The sequence below is a fragment of the Brienomyrus brachyistius genome, chromosome 9 (genome assembly GCF_023856365.1).
Source record: "Brienomyrus brachyistius isolate T26 chromosome 9, BBRACH_0.4, whole genome shotgun sequence".
Taxonomy (NCBI): Eukaryota; Metazoa; Chordata; class Actinopteri; order Osteoglossiformes; family Mormyridae; genus Brienomyrus; species Brienomyrus brachyistius.
Window position 1 is genome coordinate 24,083,084 of NC_064541.1, and position 24,633 is coordinate 24,107,716.

Genomic DNA, 24,633 nt, shown 5'->3' on the forward strand with positions numbered 1-24,633 from the left:
TTGGAAGTTCCTTAGAATTCATGATTCAAGTGCAACAAAATTGCAATTGCATCAGCCTCAAATGGTGGATTATATTTAAAACTACACATTTATACAAATAATAAGTAAGACAGAACTATAAGAAATATAGTAATAAATTTAATTTGCAGGCAATATAAACTATAAATACTATAAATATAAATACATTACTATAAATACTATAAATATACACTATTTTTTATATCAGGGTACAAAAAAAAACCAGCAAGCAGTGGGGCAAGACTGGGGTTTGCAAATATGTCAGGAGCAGCCTACAGTGTTTTGGGAAAAGCCCATAATTTACATATATTCCAATAGTAGCTGCACATACGTCTGTCAGACAGAAGATATCGCACTAGTATAGAATTCTGTTGCGAATAGTAGGTGCATTTTTTTTCTTTTATTATTGCAGGGCAAGTCAGGCCAACAGGTGAATTGATTGAAACACCTGAATCCATCTTCATTTTCGGATACTTTTCCCATCAATAACCTTGATGACTGAAACAATAAATAAAAATATGGACATTTGAAATGCTCTGATTTTGTTTGATGAAAACTTTATTATAATGATTTAAACGGAGATTTATCAATAAATGCAGATAATGCCAAAGGTTTCACACATTTTTTCTCAAACATCAAAGACTTTCTGGAAATCTAAGTGGTCACATCGTAGGCCTTTTTGTGATCATTTTCTCTTGTAGCTTCCTCAACTCAAGTAAATTAGTTAAACAGGATCTGCCACTCCAAAATCCATGTTGGCTATCCCTCAGAATGTTATTTGAATCCAGGTATTCTACGTACCATTTTCCCTTGGATCATAGCTTCCATTACCTTTCTAGTTATGCAAGTTAAACTGATTGGCCTATAGTTTGCTGGATTATTTCTATCCCCTTTTTTGAATATGGGCGTTATATTAGCATGCTTCCAATCAGAAGGTACCACACCAGCAGTTAACAATTTCTGGAATAGTAAAGTTAAAGGTTGGCTAATAATGTCCCTCATCTCTTAAACTATATGCCATCAGGCCCCTGTGATTTATTTATTTTGAGCCTAACTAGGCTTAGTAGCACATCAGCCTCAATTATACATATATTGGTCATAGACGACGCTGTATTCATACTAAATGGTGGTAAATTACTTGTGTTCTCTATTGTGAACACCTGTGTAAAATAATCATTAAACTCATTTACCATATCAATTTTATTTTCAATTATAAAGCCCTTACTATCCTGCAAATTAGTAATTTCAGCTTTTAGAGCTCTTTTGGAGTTAAAATATTGGAAGAAACTTTTATTGTTATCCTTAGCCTCCAATGCAATCTTTTTCTATATTCCTCTTGGAGAGTCTAATGTTATTTTTTTAACTCAACCTGTAGGCTTATATACTCCTACTTTATTTTGAAATCATTAGTTAATTTCCATTTGTGTAACAGAGCCGGGGCGGCATGGTGGTGCAGTGGTTAGCACTGTTGCCTCACACCTCTGGGACCCAGGTTCGAATCTCCGCCTGGGTCACATGTGTGTGGAGTTTGCATGTTCTCCCCATGTCGTCGTGGGGTTTCCTCCGGGTACTCCGGTTTCCCCCCACAGTCTAAAAACATGCTGAGTCTAATTGGACTTGCTAAATTGCCCGTAGGAATGCATGTGAGAGTGCATGGTGTGTGAGTGTGCCCTGCGATGGGCTGGCCCCCCGTCCTGGGTTGTTCCCAGCCTCGTGCCCATTGCTTCCGGGATAGGCTCCGGACCTCCCGCGACCCAGTAGGATAAGCGGTTTGGAAAATGGATGGATGGATGTAACAGAGCCCTTTCCCTCCTGACTTTATTCTTAATTTCATTAGTAAACCACCTTGGTCGTAGTTTCCTAGATTTAGTTTTACTGGAAACAGGTATGAAATCCTCTTGCACTTGCAACAATGAGCTTTTAAAAAATCCCCATGCCTCTTCAACCGTTTTGCTATTTAACTCCATCCAGTTCACAGTTTCTAGTTTTAGTCTCATAACAAGTTAGGCTTCCTAACATTGTATACTTTTGTTTTGGACTGTGCTCTTCAGACACTACAATTAACCTCAAATTTAACCAGGTTATGATTACTACTGCCCAGTGGTTCTAAAACCTCTAATTTTCCAATCCTATCCTGGTTATTAGAGAAAACAAGACCAAGAAGGGCTTCTCACCTGGTAGGGGTATTAACCAACTGAATAAAAAAAAACAATCCTGTACTAATTCCACCATTTCAAGTTCATTTACAGAAGAGCCAGAGACTGTCTCACTATATCCCAGGTAAATTAAGAATCATCCACAACCACCACATCAGTTTTATTATTCATAATCCTGATATTGTCATATAACATTCTGTATTCCTCTGCAGCTACATTAGGTGTTCTATAACAAACACAGACAATTAGGCCATTTGAGTTTTTAGCATCTAGTTTTATCCATACAACTTCTATACTTTTATTTTTATCAATGAGCTCCCTTGCCTGCAAGTTCTCTTTTACTTATACTGCAACACCACCTCCCATCTTGCCTATCCGGTCTCTCCGGAACAACGTGTAACCATCCATATTGTATTCTTATCAATCATTGTCACTCATCCATGTTTCTGTAATTCCTGTAATGTCGTAAGAGTTTGATGAAATTAAGGCCTCTAAATCATGAATTTGTTAAAGCGCTCCTAGCGGTACGGTAGGCCTTTTACAATACCCACTTTTAATATTAATTGGGGCTTTCCGTCTCTCCCCACCTATATTCTACCCTCCCTGATCCCCCAGTCCCTAGTTTACCCCTCTGGGGTCGAGTGTGTCGTCGGTGCCGCAGCATACTTTTCGCGTCTATTTCAGTGTATATCTCTCTGAAATATTCATGTAGAATCATGAAAAAAATGACTAAATCCGTAATCTGTCTTTTAAAAACGTCAATTGTTCGGAAGTATTAAAGTTTTAAAAATTTTAAAACTGTGCTTTTATAATATTTCTGTAAGTGTTCCAAAGTGCATTTTGCAATGTCTATACTTTGATGTAAAATTACAAACTTCACATAAATCTGACACATTTACAAAGTAAGATTAAGATGAGTTTAATGCCAAATCAAATATATAAGAAAATTTATTTGCCATGAATTAAGTTTATGATATTGAGTGAAATTTGTGACCATACCCCAGTCAGTGAAAGTGTGTTCCCTAGCCCTAGACCACAGAGGGTTAAACATTAATTGACTACTCTACACATACACCTCCCCAATACACTGCTTCCCCTCTGGTTCAGATGCAACCCGTCCAGCTTGAACAGGTCCCACCTGTTCCAGAAGGTCTTCCAGTGCCCCATAAACCTAAATCCCTCTTTCCTACACAACCATTTTAGCCACGCGTTTAATCTCCTTATCTCAGCTAACTTAGCCTGGCTTGCACATGGCACGGCAAGTATTCCAGAGAATACCACCGTGGATGTTCTGCTTCTAAGCTTATCCAGGACTTCTATAAATTTATCCTGCAGAACAGCCCTCCTACCGTAGGTGTCAACATACACCATGACCACTGGATCCACCCCGGCTGGGGTAAAAAGCCTGTCCACATGATTCCATTGGAGCCTGTCCATTAAGGTCATGCATGTTTCCTAAATTTTAAGATGGAATACCCATTCGGTTGCCTCTGAATGAATTACTCTTAGGTAACTGTGCATTCTGAGAAGCCTAAAAACTACTGTTCTATTGAGTTTTTTTTTCTTCCAATTGTATCAGTCCTGTTAGCTTTAAGTCTAGCTGGTTTCCTCTGGCCTCTCTCATTAACAATGAGTTTTTGGCAAAGTATTTCTGAGATAACGGCACTACAACACTTGGCACTAACAATCATTCCTCCCTTAACATCACTTATAACATTCGTCTTAACCATTTTAATGTTTAGCTGCACAGTAACTTAACCAACTCACTCTATCTCCATGCTGTATATATTTTTTGCAGCCACATGATTGGTGGCTTAGTAAAGTGGCTGCTGAGTGTGGACGACCCCATCCTGTTAGTCCTGGTGTGCAGTGTGATTTGAATTATCAGAAAATAATTTGCCGACACTTCATAGTGGGCCCTTTGTAGTGCTTGTGGGCCAGGTGTCAAGCATGAGGATAAACGCGCTGAGTACCGTAGTTTGGAATGGGTCTACTTGTATTGTAGTCTGTATGGTGCACTTTGGTAGTACTCTGTCTCAATTTCCATTTCATAGGATATATTGTTAAAAAACAAAGAATATGAAGAATTTAGATTATTAGCTGAATACCAATGCAATCCAATAAGACGGTGCTGATGAATAATTTACTGATGAGTAATGTTTAATTTTTTTCCAATGCATGGACAGTTTTGATATGTTTTATTTCACATTTCTGGGTAAATTCAGTCATATTTCAAATTCAACAGACAAGATGCTGCTTCAGTAATGTGTTAGAGGCCATTCACCCTGAACTGCAGAAAAAGCATGTTTGCAAATGTCTCAGCACAAACCTCGTTGAGAGTGATTGGGGAAATGGCAGAAATGATGATGATTATGATGACATTACAAGATGTGACACATTATGGGCAAAATGTGAAAAGTCTCAGGAATAAGTGGCAGCCCTCCCTTGAAAGGCTCATCTGTCAACCATATCTGTGTATCCATATCAGTCCATACCAGTGCATTTCCCTCTTTCAGACTCAGTTTCTTACTGTCATTCATCCTTCTCCCATTTTCCATGTTTGACTTCTCTCATTTTTTCACTATCTTCTTCTGTCCTTAACCATGCAGCCTGTGCCCATGCCTGGGTTTCCATCCTTGCCATCTGCCAACAAACTTGCGGAGGCTAGGTTAATAGGCATAGAGCAGAAGGCATGCCCTAGCAAACCCTGTAGGGCATAGGTCAGGCTGTGCCAGGGCCTTGGTAATGCCTACTCCCTTGGGCATATGTTGCCCTGCCTTTATCTAGAGCCTGGCAGCAAGGCGACCCACTCCTGTTTGCTCAGACATCGATACCAACACAATCATAGGGAACAGTTATAACTCAATAGAGGCAATTTTATTCCATTGGGAATGACTTACCAAAATATATGATAAGGTATAAATGCCTATGTAAATTTAGGGTTAACAGTTTATATAAAATATACAGGGCCCTATTTTCCACCGGCGCAAACATGACGCAAAGTGGTTTTGCTAGTTTCGTACCAGCGCATTGCTCATTTTCACACCATAAGTGCACATCTTCAAAAGACCATATGAATTTGCGTACACTTTGTGTTCGTATGGTTTTTAAATGAGACATAGCCTGCTACATAGTCAGCACATTGCTATTTTAATGCATGGAAATGACATTGCGCATTGAGCAACAAAAGCCATGTCTAAAGTTAGTGGCACATTGTTGAATGGTATTTAAGTGGCACATTTTAGAAATGTGCAGTGTATGATGCTCCTTATGGACATAGTATGTTCTCGAGGTCCACTAATGGTTTATTTTATTTTATTTATATGTGGTCCTGCTTCCAGGATAGGCTCCGGACCCCCCGTGACCCAGTAGCATAAGCGGTTTGGAAAATGGATGGATCTATGTGGTGCGTTCATGTAATCATACTGTGCAATGAAACACCATAGGCAGGAAAAAATAAGTATAAACTGTACAATTAAAAAAGTTAATTGTCAGAATTAAGCATATGCTGCAATTGAAAGGACATTTCAAGTGATCTCTGGGTGAAAATGCCTTGTTGATGGCCGAGAATGACCAGACTGGTTCAAGCTGGACTCTCCTTTATATTACCATCTCTAATTTACCCCTGACGGAGGAGTCCGCCAGATTCGACTCGGCCGACGGGGCGATCCGCGGGCCTGCTCCGCAGGGTTTGTCTCAGAGGTACGGAAATCGCCACCATTTAAGACAATGTCAGCCTCTGATTATTCGGGTCCCTCGACCTATATAATTACCCAAAGGCTCATTATCCGCCAACACTGAGCTTGTGGGTGCCTTGGAGATTAAGCCGATGTTCACCCAAACCACACGTACGTCCACCTCAGGGGCTCAGCCGGGGGCAGCCCATATCATAACTTGTGCCAACCTCAGCAGCAGTGAAGGCGCACGTTTCGTAGCGGTACTTTGTACGAGGCTCACTTTGGGCTCATCTCAGGAACTCCGCCGATGCTACCCGGTATCTACCTTGTGAACGTCTCAGGGACTGTGCCCGGTGCCTAGGAACATAGTTTGTACGTTCCTCAGGGGGTAGACCAGTACCTTTCATCAGCTTGGGTTGACCTCAGAGGTTACGTCAGCCCGTAACAGCTTGTGCGAACTCCAGAGGTGTAGTTTTGGTATCCACCTAACTTAACCTGGGCAGTCGAGTTTGGGACCCGGATAAAGGGGATTTAACCCAGAGGCTGCAAGATAGTATTCACCACTTTGGTCCTAATCAGGATAGAAATCTAATCTGTAAACTTTCTAACGATGTTAGCAAATCAGACAGTCATAAAGTAATCAAAACAACATTTATTAAACATACTACAATATACAATCATTGACATGTGGCCACATACTTGTAAATACATTTGGACAAATACAATATTAAACAATCACATTCCTCAGCTGAGAGCACAAAGTTCTGCGGAAAGTATCTGACTACAGGTGGACTTTCGCTCAGTTCTCTGTGGGAGCTCTGTGATTACAGAGTGACTCCCCGACTTCTTCTGAGGCCCTTCCTTAAGTATTCAACCCAGGTGATGGCATGCCTCTGAAGACTGACCTTGGTTCTCAGGTCCCCAGCCAATCCGATTAGTTTAGGGGCGGTCGTAATTCTCTTGCTCTACCATGTGAGAGGCTCTCTCATTTTGGTGGGTTTAGCTGAATTTTGTATATTTCTCTTAGGGAAAGTTATTCTGCCTTATCTGAGAGTATGATACTTGCTGTCTCATACCCATTAAAAGACCAAACATGAGTGTAACGTCTATGTGTGGTGAGTTATCCTGTTTATAGTGGAAAAGGTGTCTGCGTCTGGAGACTGACAGCTGTTGTTGCTGTGGATTGACTGTAGGACTCTGGTCACTCCGGGGGGTGAAAGGTCTTGCTTTTTCTGTGTTGCTCCAGTTATTCCTATCCAGTCTCTCAGGATCCTACAGGCTTTTGACTTCCTTAAAAGGGGTTGTCTGATGAGTGGAGTCCAGTCTTGTCAGACTTTGCTAGACCAACTACGGGATTCTATCATGTAAATATGGACCAAAGTCTCTGAGGAATATTTCAGGCACCTCTTTGAATGTATGCCATGAAGGCAGTTCTGAAGGCCAAAGGCTAATGAGTGTGAGTTTTAAAAGCTACAATAAGTACGTTACCAAGACAACTTTATATCAATGTGAGAAACATAGTAAATATCAGATCTTTTTATCACTTAATGATGCTGAAAAAATGATACATGCTTTTATTACTAGTCAACTTGGCTGTTGCATAAACTACTTGAAATTCACAGTTAGGTAAAAATGCAGATATTTCACAAGAAATATGTTTCATTGAGGATGTTTCTTTATTTTAATTATTTTTGCTGTGCTTGCGTAGTCACATTTAGAATGCATGAGATTTATCAATGTTCACTTTGCACTGTATGGCTGTTTGTAAGACTCAAGTGATTCAAACAATTATATTTCCAAAAAAGGCAGGATTAAAATAGTAACTTGAAATAAGTGTGTCCCTATCAGCCAGTCAGATAAATAACCCTTAAATTTTGTACACGTATAATAAATGTCAAAAAAATCCATGTATTTTGATATTGGATAAGAGTATTAATAGTGAAAAAAACATTGACTATAAATCTAATTAATTTCTTTATCATGCCACACAGAAAAAAACCCGGAGAGGGATTGGATTTTGGCTGTTTGATCTCTAAATAGTTTCAGATAACTGACATTTACAACGTTAAATAATCCCTAAATATCCATCCATCCATCCATCATCTCCCGCTTGATCCGGAGTCGGGTCGCGGGGGCAGCAGCCTCAGCAGGGAGACCCAGACTTCCCTCTCCCCGGCCACTTCGTCTAGCTCCTCTGGGGGGACCCCGAGGCGTTCCCAGGCCAGCCGAGAGACATAGTCTCTCCAGCGTGTCCTGGGTCTTCCCCGGGGCCTCCTCCCAGTGGGACATGCCCGGAATACCTCCCCAGGGAGACGTCCCGGAGGCATCCTGATCAGATGCCCGAGCCACCTCATCTGGCTCCTCTCGATGCGGAGGAGCAGCGGCTCTACTCTGAGTCCCCTCCGAATGACTGAGCTCCTCACCCTATCTCTAAGGGAGAGCCCAGCCACCCTGCGGAGGAAACTCATTTCGGCCGCTTGTACCCGCGATCTCGTTCTTTCGGTCACTACCCAAAGCTCATGACCATAGGTGAGGGTAGGAACGTAGATCGACTGGTAAATCGAGAGCTTCGCCTTTTGGCTCAGCTCTCTCTTCACCATGACAGACCGATGCAGGGCCCGCATGACTGCTGACGCCGCACCGATCCGCCTGTCGATCTCCCGCTCCATCGTTCCCCCACTCGTGAACAAGATCCCGAGATACTTAAACTCCTCCACTTGGGGGAGGACCCCATCCCCAACCCGGAGAGAGCACTCTACCCTTTTCCGGCTGAGAACCATGGTCTCGGATTTGGAGGTGCTGATTCTCATCCCAGCCGCTTCGCACTCGGCTGCGAACTGCTCCAGTGAGAGCTGAAGGTCACGGCTCGATGAGGCCAACAGAACCACATCATCCGCAAAAAGCAGAGACCTAATCCTGAGGTCACCGAACCGGACGCCCTCAACGCCCTGGCTGCGCCTAGAAATTCTGTCCATAAAAACTATGAACAGAATCGGTGACAAAGGACAGCCCTGACGGAGTCCAACCCTCACCGGAAACGAGTCCGACTTATTGCCGCCCATGCGGACCAAACTCTGGCACCGGTCATACAGGGACCGAACCGCCCTTAAAAGGGAGCCCGGTACCCCATACTCCCGGAGCACTCCCCACAGGACCCCACGAGGGACACGGTCGAATGCCTTTTCCAAGTCCACAAAGCACATGTAGACTGGTCGGGCAAACTCCCATGAACCCTCCAGAACCCTGCTGAGAGTATAGAGCTGGTCCACTGTTCCACGGCCAGGGCGAAAACCACACTGCTCCTCCTGAATCCGAGGTTCGACAATCCGGCGGACCCTCCTTTCCAGGACCCCCGAATAGACCTTACCAGGGAGGCTGAGGAGTGTGATCCCCCTGTAGTTGGAGCACACCCTCCGGTCCCCCTTCTTAAAGAGGGGGACCACCACCCCGGTCTGCCAGTCCAGAGGTACTGCCCCCGATGTCCACGCGATGCTGCAGATGCGTGTCAACCAGGACAGCCCCGCAGCATCCAGAGCCTTGAGGAACTCTGGGCGAATCTCGTCCACCCCCGGGGCCCGGCCACCGAGGAGCTTTTTGACCACCTCAGCGACCTCCACCCCCGAGATAGGCGAGTCCACCCCCAAGTCCCCACACTCTGCTTCCATATCGGAAGGCGTGTCGGTGGGATTGAGGAGGTCTTCGAAGTACTCCCCCCACCGACCCAAAACGTCCCGAGCTGAGGTCAGCAGCGCACCATCCCCACCATAAATAGTGTCGATGCTGCACCGCTTTCCCGCCCGGAGCCGCCGGATGGTGGACCAGAATCTCTTCGAAGCCGTCCGGAAGTCGTTCTCCATGGCCTCACCAAACTCCTCCCACACCCGAGTTTTTGCCTCAGCGACCGCCAAAGCCGCATTCCGCTTGGCCTGCCGGTAGCCGTCAGCTGCGTCTGGAGTCCCACAGGCCAGAAAGGCCCGATAAGACTCCTTCTTCAGCTTGACGGCATCCCTTACCACCGGTGTCCACCAGCGGGTTCGGGGATTACCGCCGCGACAGGCACCGACCACCTTGCGGCCGCAGCTCCGGTCAGCCGCCTCCACAATGGAGGCACGGAACATGGCCCATTCGGACTCAATGTCCCCCGCCTCCCCCGGGATATGGGAGAAGTTCTGCCGGAGGTAGGAGTTGAAACTCTCCCTGACAGGGGATTCCGCCAGACGTTCCCAGCAGACCCTCACTATACGCTTGGGCCTAATTCATGGAAAATCCTAATTAAACTTTATTTAATTATTTTTAATGAATTCATGTTTTCTTGAATGTGTTTGTCCATCATTATGAGATAAATGGAATTTCCATTTCAAACCACTTGTTTAGTAGTCATCCAGATACGGCAGTCATGTTATAATTAATGTTGTAATTTGGTTACAGTTAAGTTAATCATTTACAGATGATGCCATTACCTTAGTGATACACAATGCCTTTGTCCATCTAGAAAAGAAGAATACCTAGGTAAAATGGTGCTCATAAACTGCAGTTAAGCCTTCAACACTATCACCTCAACAAAGCTCATCACAAAGCTCAAAGATCTAGTGCTAAACAACCATCTGCATCATGTGATCTTAGACTGCCACAGGCAGACTCTGGTGGAAAGAACTGAAAGAAACACCTCCTCCATACTGACTTTGAACCAAGGTACTCCTCAGAGATGTGTAATTAAGCTACTCATGTTCTCTCATTTCACACATAACTGTGTTGCAAAGCACAACTCAAACATAATTTGTACGTTTGCTGATGACAACACAAACTTGGACCTTATCACTAATGGAGATGAGATGGCCAACCAGTCCAAACACTGTCAGGGTGGAGCTATGCTTGTATGATGACAACTTCTTCCTCAATATCAGCAAGAAAAAAAGAGAAGATCATGAACTACAGGAGTCAACAGGAGGATGGCCACACTCCTGTACACATCATAAGAGATGTCATGAAAATTGTCAGCAGTTTCAAGTTCCTACCTTCATAACTGATGACCTCAAATGGCCTCTCCATACTGACACAGTTGTAAGGACTGCCTACCGGAAACTCTGTTTCCGGTGGAGACTCAAGAAATTTGGCTTGCCCCCCAAGCAGCCTCACAAACTTCTACAGATGTACCATTGGCAGAATCCAAAGAATGATGAGATCAGCAGAGCATTGACAGACCATCTTTCAAAATGCTCAAACTTATTATGAGCCCAGTCATCCAGCAAACATTCCCTTTTCTAAATGGCTATCTGGAAGTTTCTTCAATTGCACAAATCCACAGACTACCAGGATCATTAACAGCTTCTACCTACATTTCTGAAAATTCTCTAACCATATCTAGTACTAGTCAGATAATCAACTGTTATTAAGTCACTTTCAGTCTGAAAATATAGTCATGCCTTGCTTAACAAAGGCGATATGTTTGTTAAGCGATTAATTTTTTGTGCAAACATCATAGTGTGCTTACACAAACCTAGATGGTATACAATACCTTGGTAAGACCCCACCTACAGTATTGTGTACAGGTTTGGTCACCATACCTTAAGAAGGACATTGCTGCCTTTGAAAAGGTGCAACGTAGGGCTACGAGAATGATTCCTGGTCTTAGAGGAATGTCTTATGAGGAGAGGTTAGCTGAGCGGAATCTATTTAGCTTCGAGCAAAGGAGACTAAGAGGGGACATGATCCAGGTATATAAGATTCTAACAGGTCTGGATGCTGTTCAGCCAAATGGATATTTCAAGATTAGTTCAAATACTAGAACTCATGGCCATAAGTGGAAATTAGCGGGAGAACATTTAAAAATGAATTTGAGGAAGCACTTCTTTACACAGCTTGTAGTTAGAGTATGGAATAGTCTTCCTGCTAGTGTAGTGCAAGCCAAAACCCTGTGTTCCTTTAAATCAGAGCTACTGTAGATAAGATTTTAACAGCTCTGAGCTATTAGTTAAGTTCTCCCCAAATGAGCTTGATGGGCCGAATGGCCTCCTCTCGTTTGAAAATTTCTTATGTTCTTATGGTACAGCCTACTACAGATCCAGGGTAGAGTAAACTCTTTTTATAAACATACATTTTAAAATAACAAAAAGTACAGTATAGTAAGTACACAAACCAGCGTTTATGTGACTGTGTATTAGTCCTGAGACTGATTGGCATCTTGTAAAAATAAAACTTTATCCAACTTCAAGGGAAATTAGTGCTCCAAGGTATAGCTCTCACCATGCAAAATGAAAAAAAAAACACAGAAAAAAGTATACGATAAAAAATATGACAATATAAATAAACAAATAAAAGTATAAAGAACAAAAGGATAAATAGATGAGGTATATAGGAAGGTAAGTTAATAAAGAGGGGGTGTGAATGTGCAAAAGGTTTGCGCAGGATATTGTGCAGGACATATCATTAAATGGAATATTGTGGTGCCTTGCAGACCGAGGCATTGTGATGGCAGTGGTGAACAAACATGAGGAGGCATGGAATTGCATGAGGTTGCACTTTTAATGTAGTTCAGAAAAGGAATGCACTTAAGCAACAATACAGCGGCACAGAATGGCAGAGAAACACGGAGAAGTTACACTAAGAACAGTAAGGCACAAACATGGTGGGTAATTACACATTGACTAAGACAGGACCAGGCAAGGACCAAGTACAAATACATGTAAGGGTATACGCAACAGTCAGGTGCCCAGCTCCTGGAGCTGCTGGTTCCACTCCCACTGCTTGGCCAGCTTGTGGCGTTCCTGAACTAGCCAGGCTTCCCAGCTGTGGCATGCCTCCTCATGCTCACAGCTGGGGTTACGCTGCGGCTTCTCACTGCTGACAAGCAGGGAGCCCTTGATGGCCAGTGAGTGGCCAGAGCCCGCTCTGGTGCCCGCCTTTCTCGCTCGCCAGCGTGGCCACCAGCGAAGGTCTGGCAGGCTAGCGGGAGCAAGTTGAAGTCATGCCACTCACATCCGGGGCACTCCAAAGACATGTTGGCACCTCCATCACTGCGCCTCTCCTAACTCGTCCACTGGCGGGCCTGGGGGAGGCTTCTGGGAAACAGCGTAGCCAGTGCCCCCTCTCGCCACATCCCTAGCAAACGAGCGTCTCTGTCTCAGATGTCTTATCCCCGGCACTGCCCCTCCTTGGCTTTGCCACCTGACCACTGCCTACAGGTCTGCCTGGCTGGAGTGGACTTGCCCGATGATATAGAGGAGCACCTGCTCCAGTAATGCCAGTGGGCCGCTTCTGGCGTCCCGCTACCGACACCAGTGTGGCGCCTGGCAGACAGAGGCATTGGTTGTGAACGAACATGAGGAGGCAAGGAATTTCAGCCACAATACAGCAACACAGAATGGCAGAGAAACATGGGGAAGTCACACCTAGCACAATAAGGCACATACACATATTACAGGTAATTACACACAAACAGACAGACAGACTGCAAAATGTACTGCCACACCACCATTGTCTTTTTTACATTGTTTATCTACCATATCTCCTTTTTAAAAATATTTGTCTTCTGAGCTGTTGCTCTCTTCACCAACACATGATGCATCCTCTGAGGGAGTGTTTATCCCTTCCATGATACAGTTACAGACTCTATAACTTGCTCCACTAATTCAGTCAACCTTGCAGTGCATTTTTTGAGCACAGGTTGTCCAGTGAGGAGGATACTGTTGCAGATCAGTCCAGTGAACAGGTTTAATAACTTTTTCCGGCATCCAATAGAAAAAAAGGGACAAAAAAGTCACAATCGTGGTCAAGGTACGGGCAGCAGTGCGATCTTCGTCGGAATCCAGGGGGATAGGTAGAGCTCAGAATCTGGGGACAGGTGGGTAGTCATGTGATCTTCATCAGTTGTCAGAGGGCTAGGCTACAGTATATCCGTCGTTGGGAGAAGCAGAACAGGGGTCAGGGCAACAGGCAGGCAAAGGCGCAGACAAGTAAGGGGAATAACGGGACAATAACGCTCAAACTCGCAAAAATAGCTGAGGAACTTGGGTCTGGCTGGTGTGCCAGAAGCGAATAAGTAGGATCTTTCAATGACCCTGATGGTCATCAGCTGTGAGAGGAAGGTGTACAGTAACCGGTTCGGCCGGTTCCATGAGCCGGTGGGGAGGGAGCGCTCTAACAGTCTAACATGCAAACCTACAAGCCAGTGGTTGTGAAATACTAATACAGACTATTAAACAAACAAACTGTACCCAACTTGTAACAAGAAGGGAATGAGGAGTTAGATATCAGACAGACTTCATTGCGCATGATGATGAATGCCCGATAAGTAGGTGCTGTTTGCCAAGAGCTATGCTATTAGAGCATTATGGCCAGATGGCCCTGATTTTACAGAGTAGGGATGTCACAAAAACTGGTAGGCAATGCCAAGATTCGGAAAACATGATGGTATCGGTTTTTCTACAGTATCATAGAAACCGGGGATGCAATTCTTCCGGACCTGACAGGAACAGCAAATACACCTACAAGTGTTTGAGTCTACTTCTGAAAAAATAGGACATACCTGAAATTAAATGCTTATTACTTGAATAACTTGTGCTACACTCATAAATATAGTCTGGTTTGAATCCTGACAGTCACGAAATGTTAACAGATCAAATCACAAACCGATATCTAAAAGTGTTACATGTTCATTTGAAGAATATTTTAAGTTACCGACCTATATTTAATTTCTTTTTAAGCCCGCTGCAATTGGTGATGCAATTGCTTTGTCGCCGTTGATTTTTCCACGGCCCATCTTGAAAACTGTGTAAATAAATGCATTACCTATGTTTAATTGTTCTTTTTTCTCCTGCTTTCCACTTCTTTCTTCTGTACTCCTGAATTGTTTTTTGTAATATTAATAGTTTCTTCATTTCATTGATTACTTGAAGGTTACAAGCCACTGTTTTTTTGTAATGTTAAAATGTTTTTAATAAACGGGTATATATTGAACTGCATAACATTTATGTTTTGGTTTTTTATCATGATATTGAATTGGTTATCAAGAATAATGGAATTTCACTATTATTGGTATCAACTACTAATTTTCTGATATCACGATATCCCTAGTAGTAACCAGTGTACAGGCTCCCAAACAGTCTCCCTTCTGTCGAGCACTGCCACTCTAAGCTCCTTCAGATTAACCTTCATTGTTCCAGTTATGCTGTCAGTTCATTTTAGCCTCTCTCTTCCACTTCTCCTTTTTCCTTCAGTCTTCCCCATCATGAGATCCTTCTTCAATGATAGATGTCTTCTCATGATATGTCCAAGATATTTAAACTTCTGTCTTATCACCAATATTTCCAAGGAGCAATCAGGTTGAATTTCCTTAATGACTGATTTGTTTGTTCTTATTTTTACCCATGGAACTCTCATGAACTTCCTCCAACATCAGAGTTTGAATACATCTATTCTTTTGCATTCGACTTTTAGTAAAGTGCAGCTCTCACATCCATACATCACTACTGGAAACACCATGGTTTTGACCATATGCACCTTTGTGAACAGTGTGATGCCTCTGCTCTTCATTATGTTGTTTGAACTTGCCATCACTGTCCTTCCAAGAAGCAAATATCTCTTGATTTCTGGGCTGTAGTTTCCATCAACCGTAATGTTCAAGCCAAGGAAAACTCAATCTGTGGCTGTATCTATTTTCCCCCCATCTATTATCCACAACTTGTCTAGGCTTCTTGACATAGTCTTGGTTTTCTTGCTGTTAAGCATCAATCCAGCTTTTGTGCTTCTTTTACCTTCTTTATTAGAGTTTTCAAATCTTCCAACTTTCGGCCATTAGAGTAGTGTCATCAGCATATCCGAGATTGCAGTTGGTTTTTCCACCGATTTTAATCCCAGCATCTGATTCTTTCAGCCCTGCATTTCGCATGATATGGTCAACATGTATATTAAATATGTATTGTGATAATATGCAGCCCTGTAATGCTTCTTTCTCAATGTTGAACCAGTTAGTTGTTCTATGTTCTGCTCTGACTGTTGCTTCTTGACCTACAGACAGATTTCTCATGAGACATATCAGATGATCTGGGATCCCCATTCCTTTAAGAACATGCCATAATTTGTCCTGGTCCATTTCTTTTATTTCCTGCTTTCCACTTCTTTCTTCTGTACTCCTGTATTGTTTTTTGTAATATTAATAGTTCCTTCATTTCATTGATTGCTTGAAGGCTACAAGCCACTGACTATGAGTCAAGGGCTTTGGAGCGATTTCTCCATTATCCAGAAAACATTAGCAAATTTATCTCTGGTGCCTCTTCTAAATCCAGCTTGATCATCCTGTAATTCTTTTCCCACGTATTGCTGGAGTTCTTCTTGCAATATGTTTAGCATTGCTTTGCTGGCATAGGAAATAAGTGAGGTTGTTCTATAATTGAGCAATCCTTTTTTCCACATCTTCGGACTTCCGATGACACCTATGGATAATGGATGAATGTATACAAAATTACTGAATTTTGGGTGATGTGCATCTGAATGGCTTAGGGCTCTGTTCCCATGTCCAGAATGTATTCAGTTCAAATCCTGTAGCCATCTGAGTAGTAATATAGATCCTTAACCTCTGGGGGTCCAAGGTCAACTGGCTGCTCAACCCCCCTGGGCATGCTAACATTATAAGAAAAAGAAAAGAATGGGCTTGATTGTTAAAACAAGGTGTAGACTGTAATTAAGTCATGCCAATGTGCATCAATGAGTCGATTCTCTATGCCAGCCTGTTCAGGGTACAGATTGAAGTCAGCACTCACGGTGTTATAGTTCGTCGGTCAAATCCACGACGTCACCCTTCCACAGGATTCACTCAGCCAGCACCAGTATGGATTTTGGACACAGACTGAAGATTCTTGAGTTTAGATTAAAATTTGAATTTCCTTCAACATGCAACCCTGGTGGTTTGAGTGCAGCATGAGGAAGGAATACAACATGACTGGAGTTGGAGTAGCTGACTAGGGCTGTTGATTCAGTTACTGGGTAGAATAGGTAGTGGGGTGGGTATGGGAAAAATACAGACTAGGACTTACTCTGGCAGTAATGAACTACATCTTGCAATGTGCTAATACCTGCCAGGTATTAGAACATAGTCATCACTGTGTTAATTAGTTGTGATGGATATTTGTTTTATACCTGGTTGTTTTTTTTCCTTTTTATGCCTTTCCAAATAAATTTATCTGTTTTAATAATGCCAATATTAATGTAGGTACATCCCCAGACATATTATTTGCCTTTTAAACCAGATATAGCAATTGAGAGAAATTTTATTTAAATTATTACAATATATTTTACCAATATTCCCACAGCATCATGGGGGCACTACTGGCATAGATGATCGGCCACAAAATGGCTTTCAAGGTCAGGGAACTTGATTGCATACTTAGCTCACACTACTTCAAAACAATGATGTTCAAGGCCATGATGTGTCAAACAAAGGCAGGCACATGATACCATAACTAACAAAGACTTAAATAAATACAAAGTACATACACAGACATGGAAAAGGGGTTTCTATAAAGACCATCTAACAGCAAACACATTACTGACCAACAAGGGAACATAGAGGATAGACAGGGATTTATATACACAAGTAACGAGGGGTAGGTGTGGGTCATTTATTACTCAAGAACTAGGGATTAAGATATCAGGAGATACACGGGACAGAGGAACACAGGATGTATATACAAACTAGGTGCAAAGCTAAATATACAACTAAACCACAGACAGAATTAAGCAACAACAAAGACACTATGGACAAGGACCACAACAGACTTCATAAGCACAAGGAACACGATTACACATATGGTTGACAAAACATAAATAGCCAAAAATCCAAATGTCTCAGTCTGGTCTGAATGGTTATATGGTGGCTCGGGGAACAGGGAGAACGATGGGGACCAATTGTGTAGTCTAGTTTGAAGTAGTACTGTAGGTATTCTGTGATGACCCCTTCGCACCCCAATGCAACACCCCGCAATCCCACAACCAATACCATAATCCCCAAAAGTGTTCCTTGTTTATATTCCTTTCTCATTTCTTAATTTTTAAATCCCAAATACAAAACTGCATTCTAATACACTAAACATTCAGAAATGTCCTATTTTGTGCACAGGGCGAGGGAAACATGGTGGAGGGTTATCTGATTGGGTGACGTTTTTACGTTCATATTCAGTGACTCCCAATCTGGTATTTGTGAAAACAATTACCTCTTGAAATACTTTTATAATGTATTCTGTTACATATTACTACATCCATCCATCCTCTTTAACCACTTATCCTATGCATGGTTGCTGGGGCTCTGGAGCATATCCCAGAGGCCACAGGCAGAAGGCAAAGAACATTCCAGGATTGGCACACTCACACACACATGCAATTTGGTAACTTCAGCATGTTTTTGGACTGTAGGGGGAAACCAAAGTACCCCGGAGGAAACCACACAATGACATGGGGAAACCATGCAAACTCATACACATGCACATACATGGAGCCATGGAAGAGACTCAAAACCTGTCCATCCATCCATCCATCATCTTCCGCTTAATCCGAGGTCGGGTCACGGGGGCAGCAGTCTCAGCAGGGAAACCCAGACTTCCCTCTCCCCGGCCACTTCATCTAGCTCCTCCGGGGGAATTCCAAGGTGTTCCCAGGCCAGCCGAGAGACATAGTCTCTCCAGCATGTCCTGGGTCTTCCCCGGGGTCTCCTCCCAGTGGAACATGCCCGGAACACCTGACCAGGGAGGCGTCCCGGAGGCATCCTAATCAGATGCCCGAGCCACCTGATCTGGCTCCCCTCAATGCGGAGGAGCAGCGGCTCTACTCTGAGTCCCTCCCGAATGACTGAACTCCTCACCCTATCTCTAAGGGAGAGCCCAGCCACCCTGCGGAGGAAACTCATTTCAACCGTTTGCACCCGCGACCTCATTCTTTCGGTAACTACCTATAGCGCGAGAGGACCCGATCCCCAATCCCCAACCCGGAGAGAGCATTCTACGCTTTTCCAGCTGAGAACCATGGTCTCGAATTTGGAGGTGCTGATTCTTATCCCAGCCGCTTCACACTCGGTTGCGAGTCGAAGGTCATTGTCCGATGAGGCCAACAGAACCATATCATCTCCAAAAAGCAGAGACCTAATCCTGAGGTCACCAAACCAGGCACCCTCAACGCCCTGGCTGCACCTAGAAATTCTGTCCATAAAAACTATGAACAGAATCGGTGACAAAGGGCAGCCCTGACGGAGTCCAACCCTCACAGGAAACGAGTCCAACTTATTGCCGCCCATGCAGACCAGGCTCTGGCACCAGACATACAGGGACCCAACCGCCCTTAAAAGGAAGCCCGGCACCCCATACTCCCGGAGCACCCCCCACCAGGACTCCCCGAGGGACACGGTCGAATGCCTTCTCCAAGTCCACGAAACACATGTAGACTGGTCGGGCAAACTCCCATGAACCCTCAAAAACCATGCTGAGAGTATAGAGCTGGTCCACTGTTCCACGGCCAGGGCGAAAACCACACTGCTCCTCCTGAATCCGAGGTTCGACAATTCAGCGGACCCTCCATTCCAGGACCCCTGAATAGACCTTACCAGGGAGATGAGGAGTGTGATCCCCTATAGTTGGAGCACACCCTCCGGTCCCCTTTCTTAAAGAGGGGGACCACCACCCCGGTCTGCCAGTTCAGAGGCACTGTCCCCGATGTCCACGCGATGCCGCAGATGGGTGTCAACCAGGACAGCCCTGCAACATCTAGGGCCTTGAGGAACTCCGGGCGAATCTCATCCACCCCCGGGGCCCGGCCACCGAGGAGCTTTTTAACAACCTCAGTGACCTCCGCCCCAGAGATAGGTGAGTCCACCCCCAAGTCCCCACCCTCTGCTTCCACATTGGAAGGCGTGTCGGTGGGATTGAGGAGGTTTTCGAAGTATTCCTTCCACCGACCCAAAACGTCCCAAGATGAGGTCAGCAGCACACTATCCCCACCATAAACAGTGTTGCGTTGCACCGCTTTCCCGCCCTGAGCCGCCAGATGGTGGACCAGAATCTCCTCGAAGCCGTCCGGAAGTCGTTTTCCATGGCCTAGCCAAACTCCTCCCACATCTGAGTTTTTGCCTCAGCAACCGCCAAAGCCGCATCTCACTTGGCCTGCCGGTAGCTGTCAGCTGTGTCTGGAGTCCCACAGGCCAAAAAGGCTTGATAGGACTCCTTCTTGAGCTTGACGGCATCCCTCACCACCAGTGTCTATCAGCGGGTTCGCCGTGACAGGCACCGACCACCTTACGGCCGCAGATCTGGTCAGTCGCCTCCACAATGGATTCGTGGAACATGGCCGGTTTGGACTCAATATCCCCTGCCTCCCCCGGGATATGAGAGAAGTTCTGCCGGAGGTAGGAGTTGAAACTCCTCCTGACAGGGGATTCCGCCAGACATTCCCAGCAGACCCTCACTATACGCTTAGGCCTGACAGGCCTGGCCGGCTTCCTCCCCCACCAGCGGCGCCAACCCACCACCAGGTATTGATCATTTGACAGCTCCGCCCCTCTCTTCACCTGAGTATCCAAGACATGCAGCCTCAAGTCCGACGACACGACTACAAAGTCGATCATTGAACTGCGGCTTAGGGTGTCCTGGTGCCAAGTGCACATATGGATACCCTTATGCCTGAACATGGTGTTCATTATGGACAATCCGTGACGAGCACAGAAGTCCAATAACAAAGCACCGCTCGGGTTCAGATCGGGGGGGGGTATTCCTTCCAATCACGCCCCTCCAAGTCTCACTGTCATTGCCCACGTGGGTATTGAAGTCCCCCAGCAGAAAAAGATAGTCCCCAGGAGGAGAGCTCTCCAACACACCTTTCAAGGACTCCAAAAAGGGTGGGTATTCTGAACTGGCGCATAAGCACAAATAGTCAGTACCCGTCTGCCAACCCGAAGGCGAAGGGAGGCTACCCTCTCGTCCACTGCGGTAAACCCCAATGTGCAGGCACCCAGCCAGGGGGCAATAAGTATGCCCACCCCCGCTCGGCGCCTCTCTCCACGGGAAAAGGGTCCAACCCCCCTCAAGGAGACTGGTGCCAGAGCCCAAGCCGTGTGTTGAGGTGAGTCCGACCATATCTAGCCGGAACTTCACAACCTCGCACACCAGCTCAGGCTCCTTCCCCATCAGAGAGGTGACATTCCATGTCCCTAGAGCTAGCTTCTGCAGCCGAGGATCGGACCGCCAAAGTCCCTACCTTTGGCCGCCGCCCAACTCACATTGCACCCGACCCCTATGGCCCCTCCTATAGGTGGTGAGCCCATTGGAGGGGGGACCCACGTGCCTTGTTCGGGCTGTGCCCGACCAGGTCCCATGCGTGTAGGCCTGGCCACCAGGCGCTCGCCATCGAGCCCCACCCCCAGGCCTGGCTTCAGGGGGGGGGTCCCGGTGACCCGTGTCCGGGCAAGGGAAACCGTGAATCCAAAATCTTTCTTTTCATTGCGGGTCTTCTGAGATCTGTGTGAAACCAAAATGAGACTATGGCTTATCTCTCCTGTCTCATTTTTTTCTCCAGAGAAATCTCAAATTAGACTCCTTTTAAGTTTCAAAGGAGATTTCATCAAGGTCTAAAATAATTCTCAGATTTTCTCAATTTATGTCCCTCTTTTTGATAATGAGAGCTCTCTCTATGAACTCAATCCATTCTCACTCACCTCAGCCTAATTCATGCATCCCATGCTAAACCCAGACAGAGCAAATAAAGAGCTCACTGTAAGCACTCATTTAATACTCATCCAGACTTTTTTTTTTTTACTTAGCCCTTTACTTAGGAGGTGCTGGAAAACATCAGCCGAAGCAGAAACACCAGACAGGTTGGAAGGGCCAGCCCCACTGAGTGTGCACAGAAAAGAGCAAAAAGTCTCCGTGTTTATCAGGTGCTTATTTTTAACATCCACCAGCAAGTTGTTGGCACACAAAAAGTCAGCCCCCAACAATGGAGTGGAAACACATGCCAGCACAAAAACCCATCGGAAACGCTGTCCATGAAAACAGAGGTCTACTGGCCGATCGGCAAAAGTTTCAATGAATGTGCCGTTAGCAACCTCTAGGGGAAAACCATGCACTCCTTACTGCTTGTCTAGCTGTGAGGTGGGGAGGACTCTCACCAAAGCGCCATGTCTTTGACAAAGAGCAGACTGCTTTGCCATCTGGCACCCAGCGCAGCTATAGGCCGGTCCTGATGTTTCCCGGTGGCTTGAAGGAGCAGAGCGGGATGCATTTCTTACCACACAAACCAAAACGGGCGTGATAAAAACAGTGACCGGACTCAGCAACCGAGCCAAGCTGCAGCAACGACACCAGGGGCAGAAAAAGTGAAATCAGCATGGTGCAGCACTACCGACTGGCAATGTCCGCTTCTCTCGCCAACTCATGGAAATCTGTAAGTGGGGAGCTTGCTAGAGCTGATCGAACGGGAGCTGGCATCCGCTGCAGAAATAGCTCGCGAGAAATAAAACAGGGCTGGTGTCTGCCCAGCAAAGATAGCATGTGGTCCATAAGCTCGGACGATTTATGATCTCCCAAGGAGGGCAAGGCGAGAAGCTGACGTGCCCGCTCCGGCTCTGAAAACCCGCGCTGCCATGTTGAATCTTGTGGTGATGATGCTTGTCCAGTTCGTGCTGCTTCTGAGCCAGCTGGGCCTCGAGTGTGTGGCACGCCTTCTCTCAACTGAGGAGAGCAGCCTCCGCTTGCTCCCTCTATTGGGTGTGCTTGCAGTTGGGGTTGTACCACTCCTTTTGGTTGGTGAGCAGTGAATCTTAGCTGAGTGGTGAACAGGCAGAACAAGGGCAGCTTCGGGGAGTACTCCACAGGTGTGGGGCTTCACAGATGGATGAGACAGTGCCTTCCTCACTCCACCATCCCCTACTCATCTCCTAGTGGTTCTGTCCTAGGCTTCCAGGCAGTTTTGTGCCCAGTGCCCTATCCTCCAGCAGCACCAGCAGACAAGCTTTACATTCTGCACGCCTTTCTCCATGGAGCCACTGCCTCTCTTTGCTTGCCACCTCACTGCTGCCTGCAGGTCTACCAGACTAGAGTGGACTTGCTTGAAAATTGGTAGGAGCACCCACTTCAGAAGTGCCAGTGAGACTGCTTCTAGCATTTCACTTCTGACACCAGTGTGGCATTGGGCAGATTGTGGCATCATGGCGATGAGTTACTCTTTATATGCACAACAAGCAACAGCAACACGGAGACAATGAATGGCAGGGAAACACAGGGATGTTACACTGAGGAGCGTTAAATACACACAATAACTAATAAATGCAAAGATCAGACAAGAACCAAATACAGCTACAGTTAAGGCCACACACAACAACCGGATACACAGCACAAGTATCTACACTAACAATCACAAACAGGGGCTATATACATGATATTATTTGTTTATCTTATGTGCTTCAATATCTCTATTGATATGTATGGAACATATGAATGTTGAACCGAGATTAACAACTTCCCTTCATGGTTCAATAAAGTATCATCATCGTCATCATCATTATCATCATCAACTAAATACTGCAACACCAAACAATAATCAGTTTCCTAATCAGCCTTGTTTATATATGACAACTAATGGCCATGATCTGTTATCCCTGGCAGCAGCACAGGTGAGCCCATCTGAGCTGCAGGATGTCTTCCAGGAGACCTCATCCAACATTTTCCAGATCAATGGCAATGGTAAGTGCCAGTTATTGAAGTTTGAGATTTAGAGTGGTAGAGGTTGGTCCTACCTAGCCAGGATGTCCCACATAGCATAATAATTCACCAATATCATCCTAAGATTTTTTTTTATTTGTTCTTGAGAATGGTTCTAAACGTCTCTGTCAGACTCATGGCACATTCTTAAACTGCAGAATTGTTTGCAAAAATATTCTTTTAATGATTTGTTCATAAAATACTAGTTTATACTAATAGCTTATAATGTGTTCTTATAATGATGAATTCCATTGTCCTCGTAAACTGAAATTTCTTGCCAGTTGTTTCTAACTGGTTGCCCCAGCAATTTCCATAAAAGGTATACAGGGCTGTGTGCATACACAGTAATCACAAACTGAAATTAAGAAGAAACATTGATAGAGAAGACATGAATGCCCAAACGAAAATATAAAGGCAGTGGAGCAGTGGACTTCAAAACATAAGAAAAATTTAGTAGTTTTGAAATGTTGGTATAGCCAGGGATTGATTTAACTGGTACACAAGTACGCTGTTACAACAATCGATTTCCGCACGTATCGTTTTTAAAGGTGAATGCATACTTGCATACCAGTTATATAAATCCCTGGGTATAGCAGCAGGAATTGAATAGCAAATGAGCTGCCATATTTAGTAACACGCACAGTGTTTATAAAATAGCACAAAAAAGATGTATGGGATGCTATTACTCATTTTAAAAACTTAATCATTGTTTTTATTTCTAAATAACTATTAGGCTATTCATTTATTGTCAAAAGTATAATTATTAAATACTTATTTAATAATATTATAAATTATGAGAATTAAGTCTTAAATCTTATATTACACAACTGTGGAATTTTGTCAGCACAGAAATATGCATAAATGTGCTGTTAAGTGTGTTCCTTCCTAATTACAAATCCCGAATAAGAAAACATTAACGAATGGCAGAAAAATCCCAAATAAGAAAACGTTGATGAATGCCAGAATCTTTGTGAGAACTGCGGAAGTGGGTTTTAAAAAGAAATTTCATAAGAGTAGCTGGTGAATGAGCTCCAGTGTTGTTATGTCAAT

General features: G+C 44.6%; 2 protein-coding genes across 6 annotated transcripts in view; one reads left to right on the plus strand and one right to left on the minus strand.

The window, feature by feature from the left end:
* Nucleotides 1-24,633, plus strand: part of tsnare1 (T-SNARE Domain Containing 1) — a 199,573-nt gene that overhangs the window by 62,492 nt on the left and 112,448 nt on the right. For 3 of the 5 annotated variants that reach the window (XM_049024841.1, XM_049024842.1, XM_049024843.1), the window contains exon 4: nt 23,488-23,565. In XM_049024841.1, the coding sequence (XP_048880798.1) occupies nt 23,488-23,565 (78 nt within the window). The remainder of the gene's footprint in view (nt 1-23,487; nt 23,566-24,633) is intronic. The other 2 variants (XM_049024845.1, XM_049024844.1) reach the window with 1 other exon arrangement.
* LOC125748552 (uncharacterized) lies at nt 7,931-19,094 on the minus strand. The gene is made up of 2 exons (XM_049024835.1): nt 19,027-19,094; nt 7,931-8,809 (listed from the first exon to the last, which is right to left on the minus strand). The coding sequence occupies exons 1-2, from the start codon at nt 19,041-19,043 to the stop codon at nt 7,951-7,953; spliced, it is 876 nt and encodes a 291-aa protein (XP_048880792.1). The 5' UTR covers nt 19,044-19,094; the 3' UTR covers nt 7,931-7,950.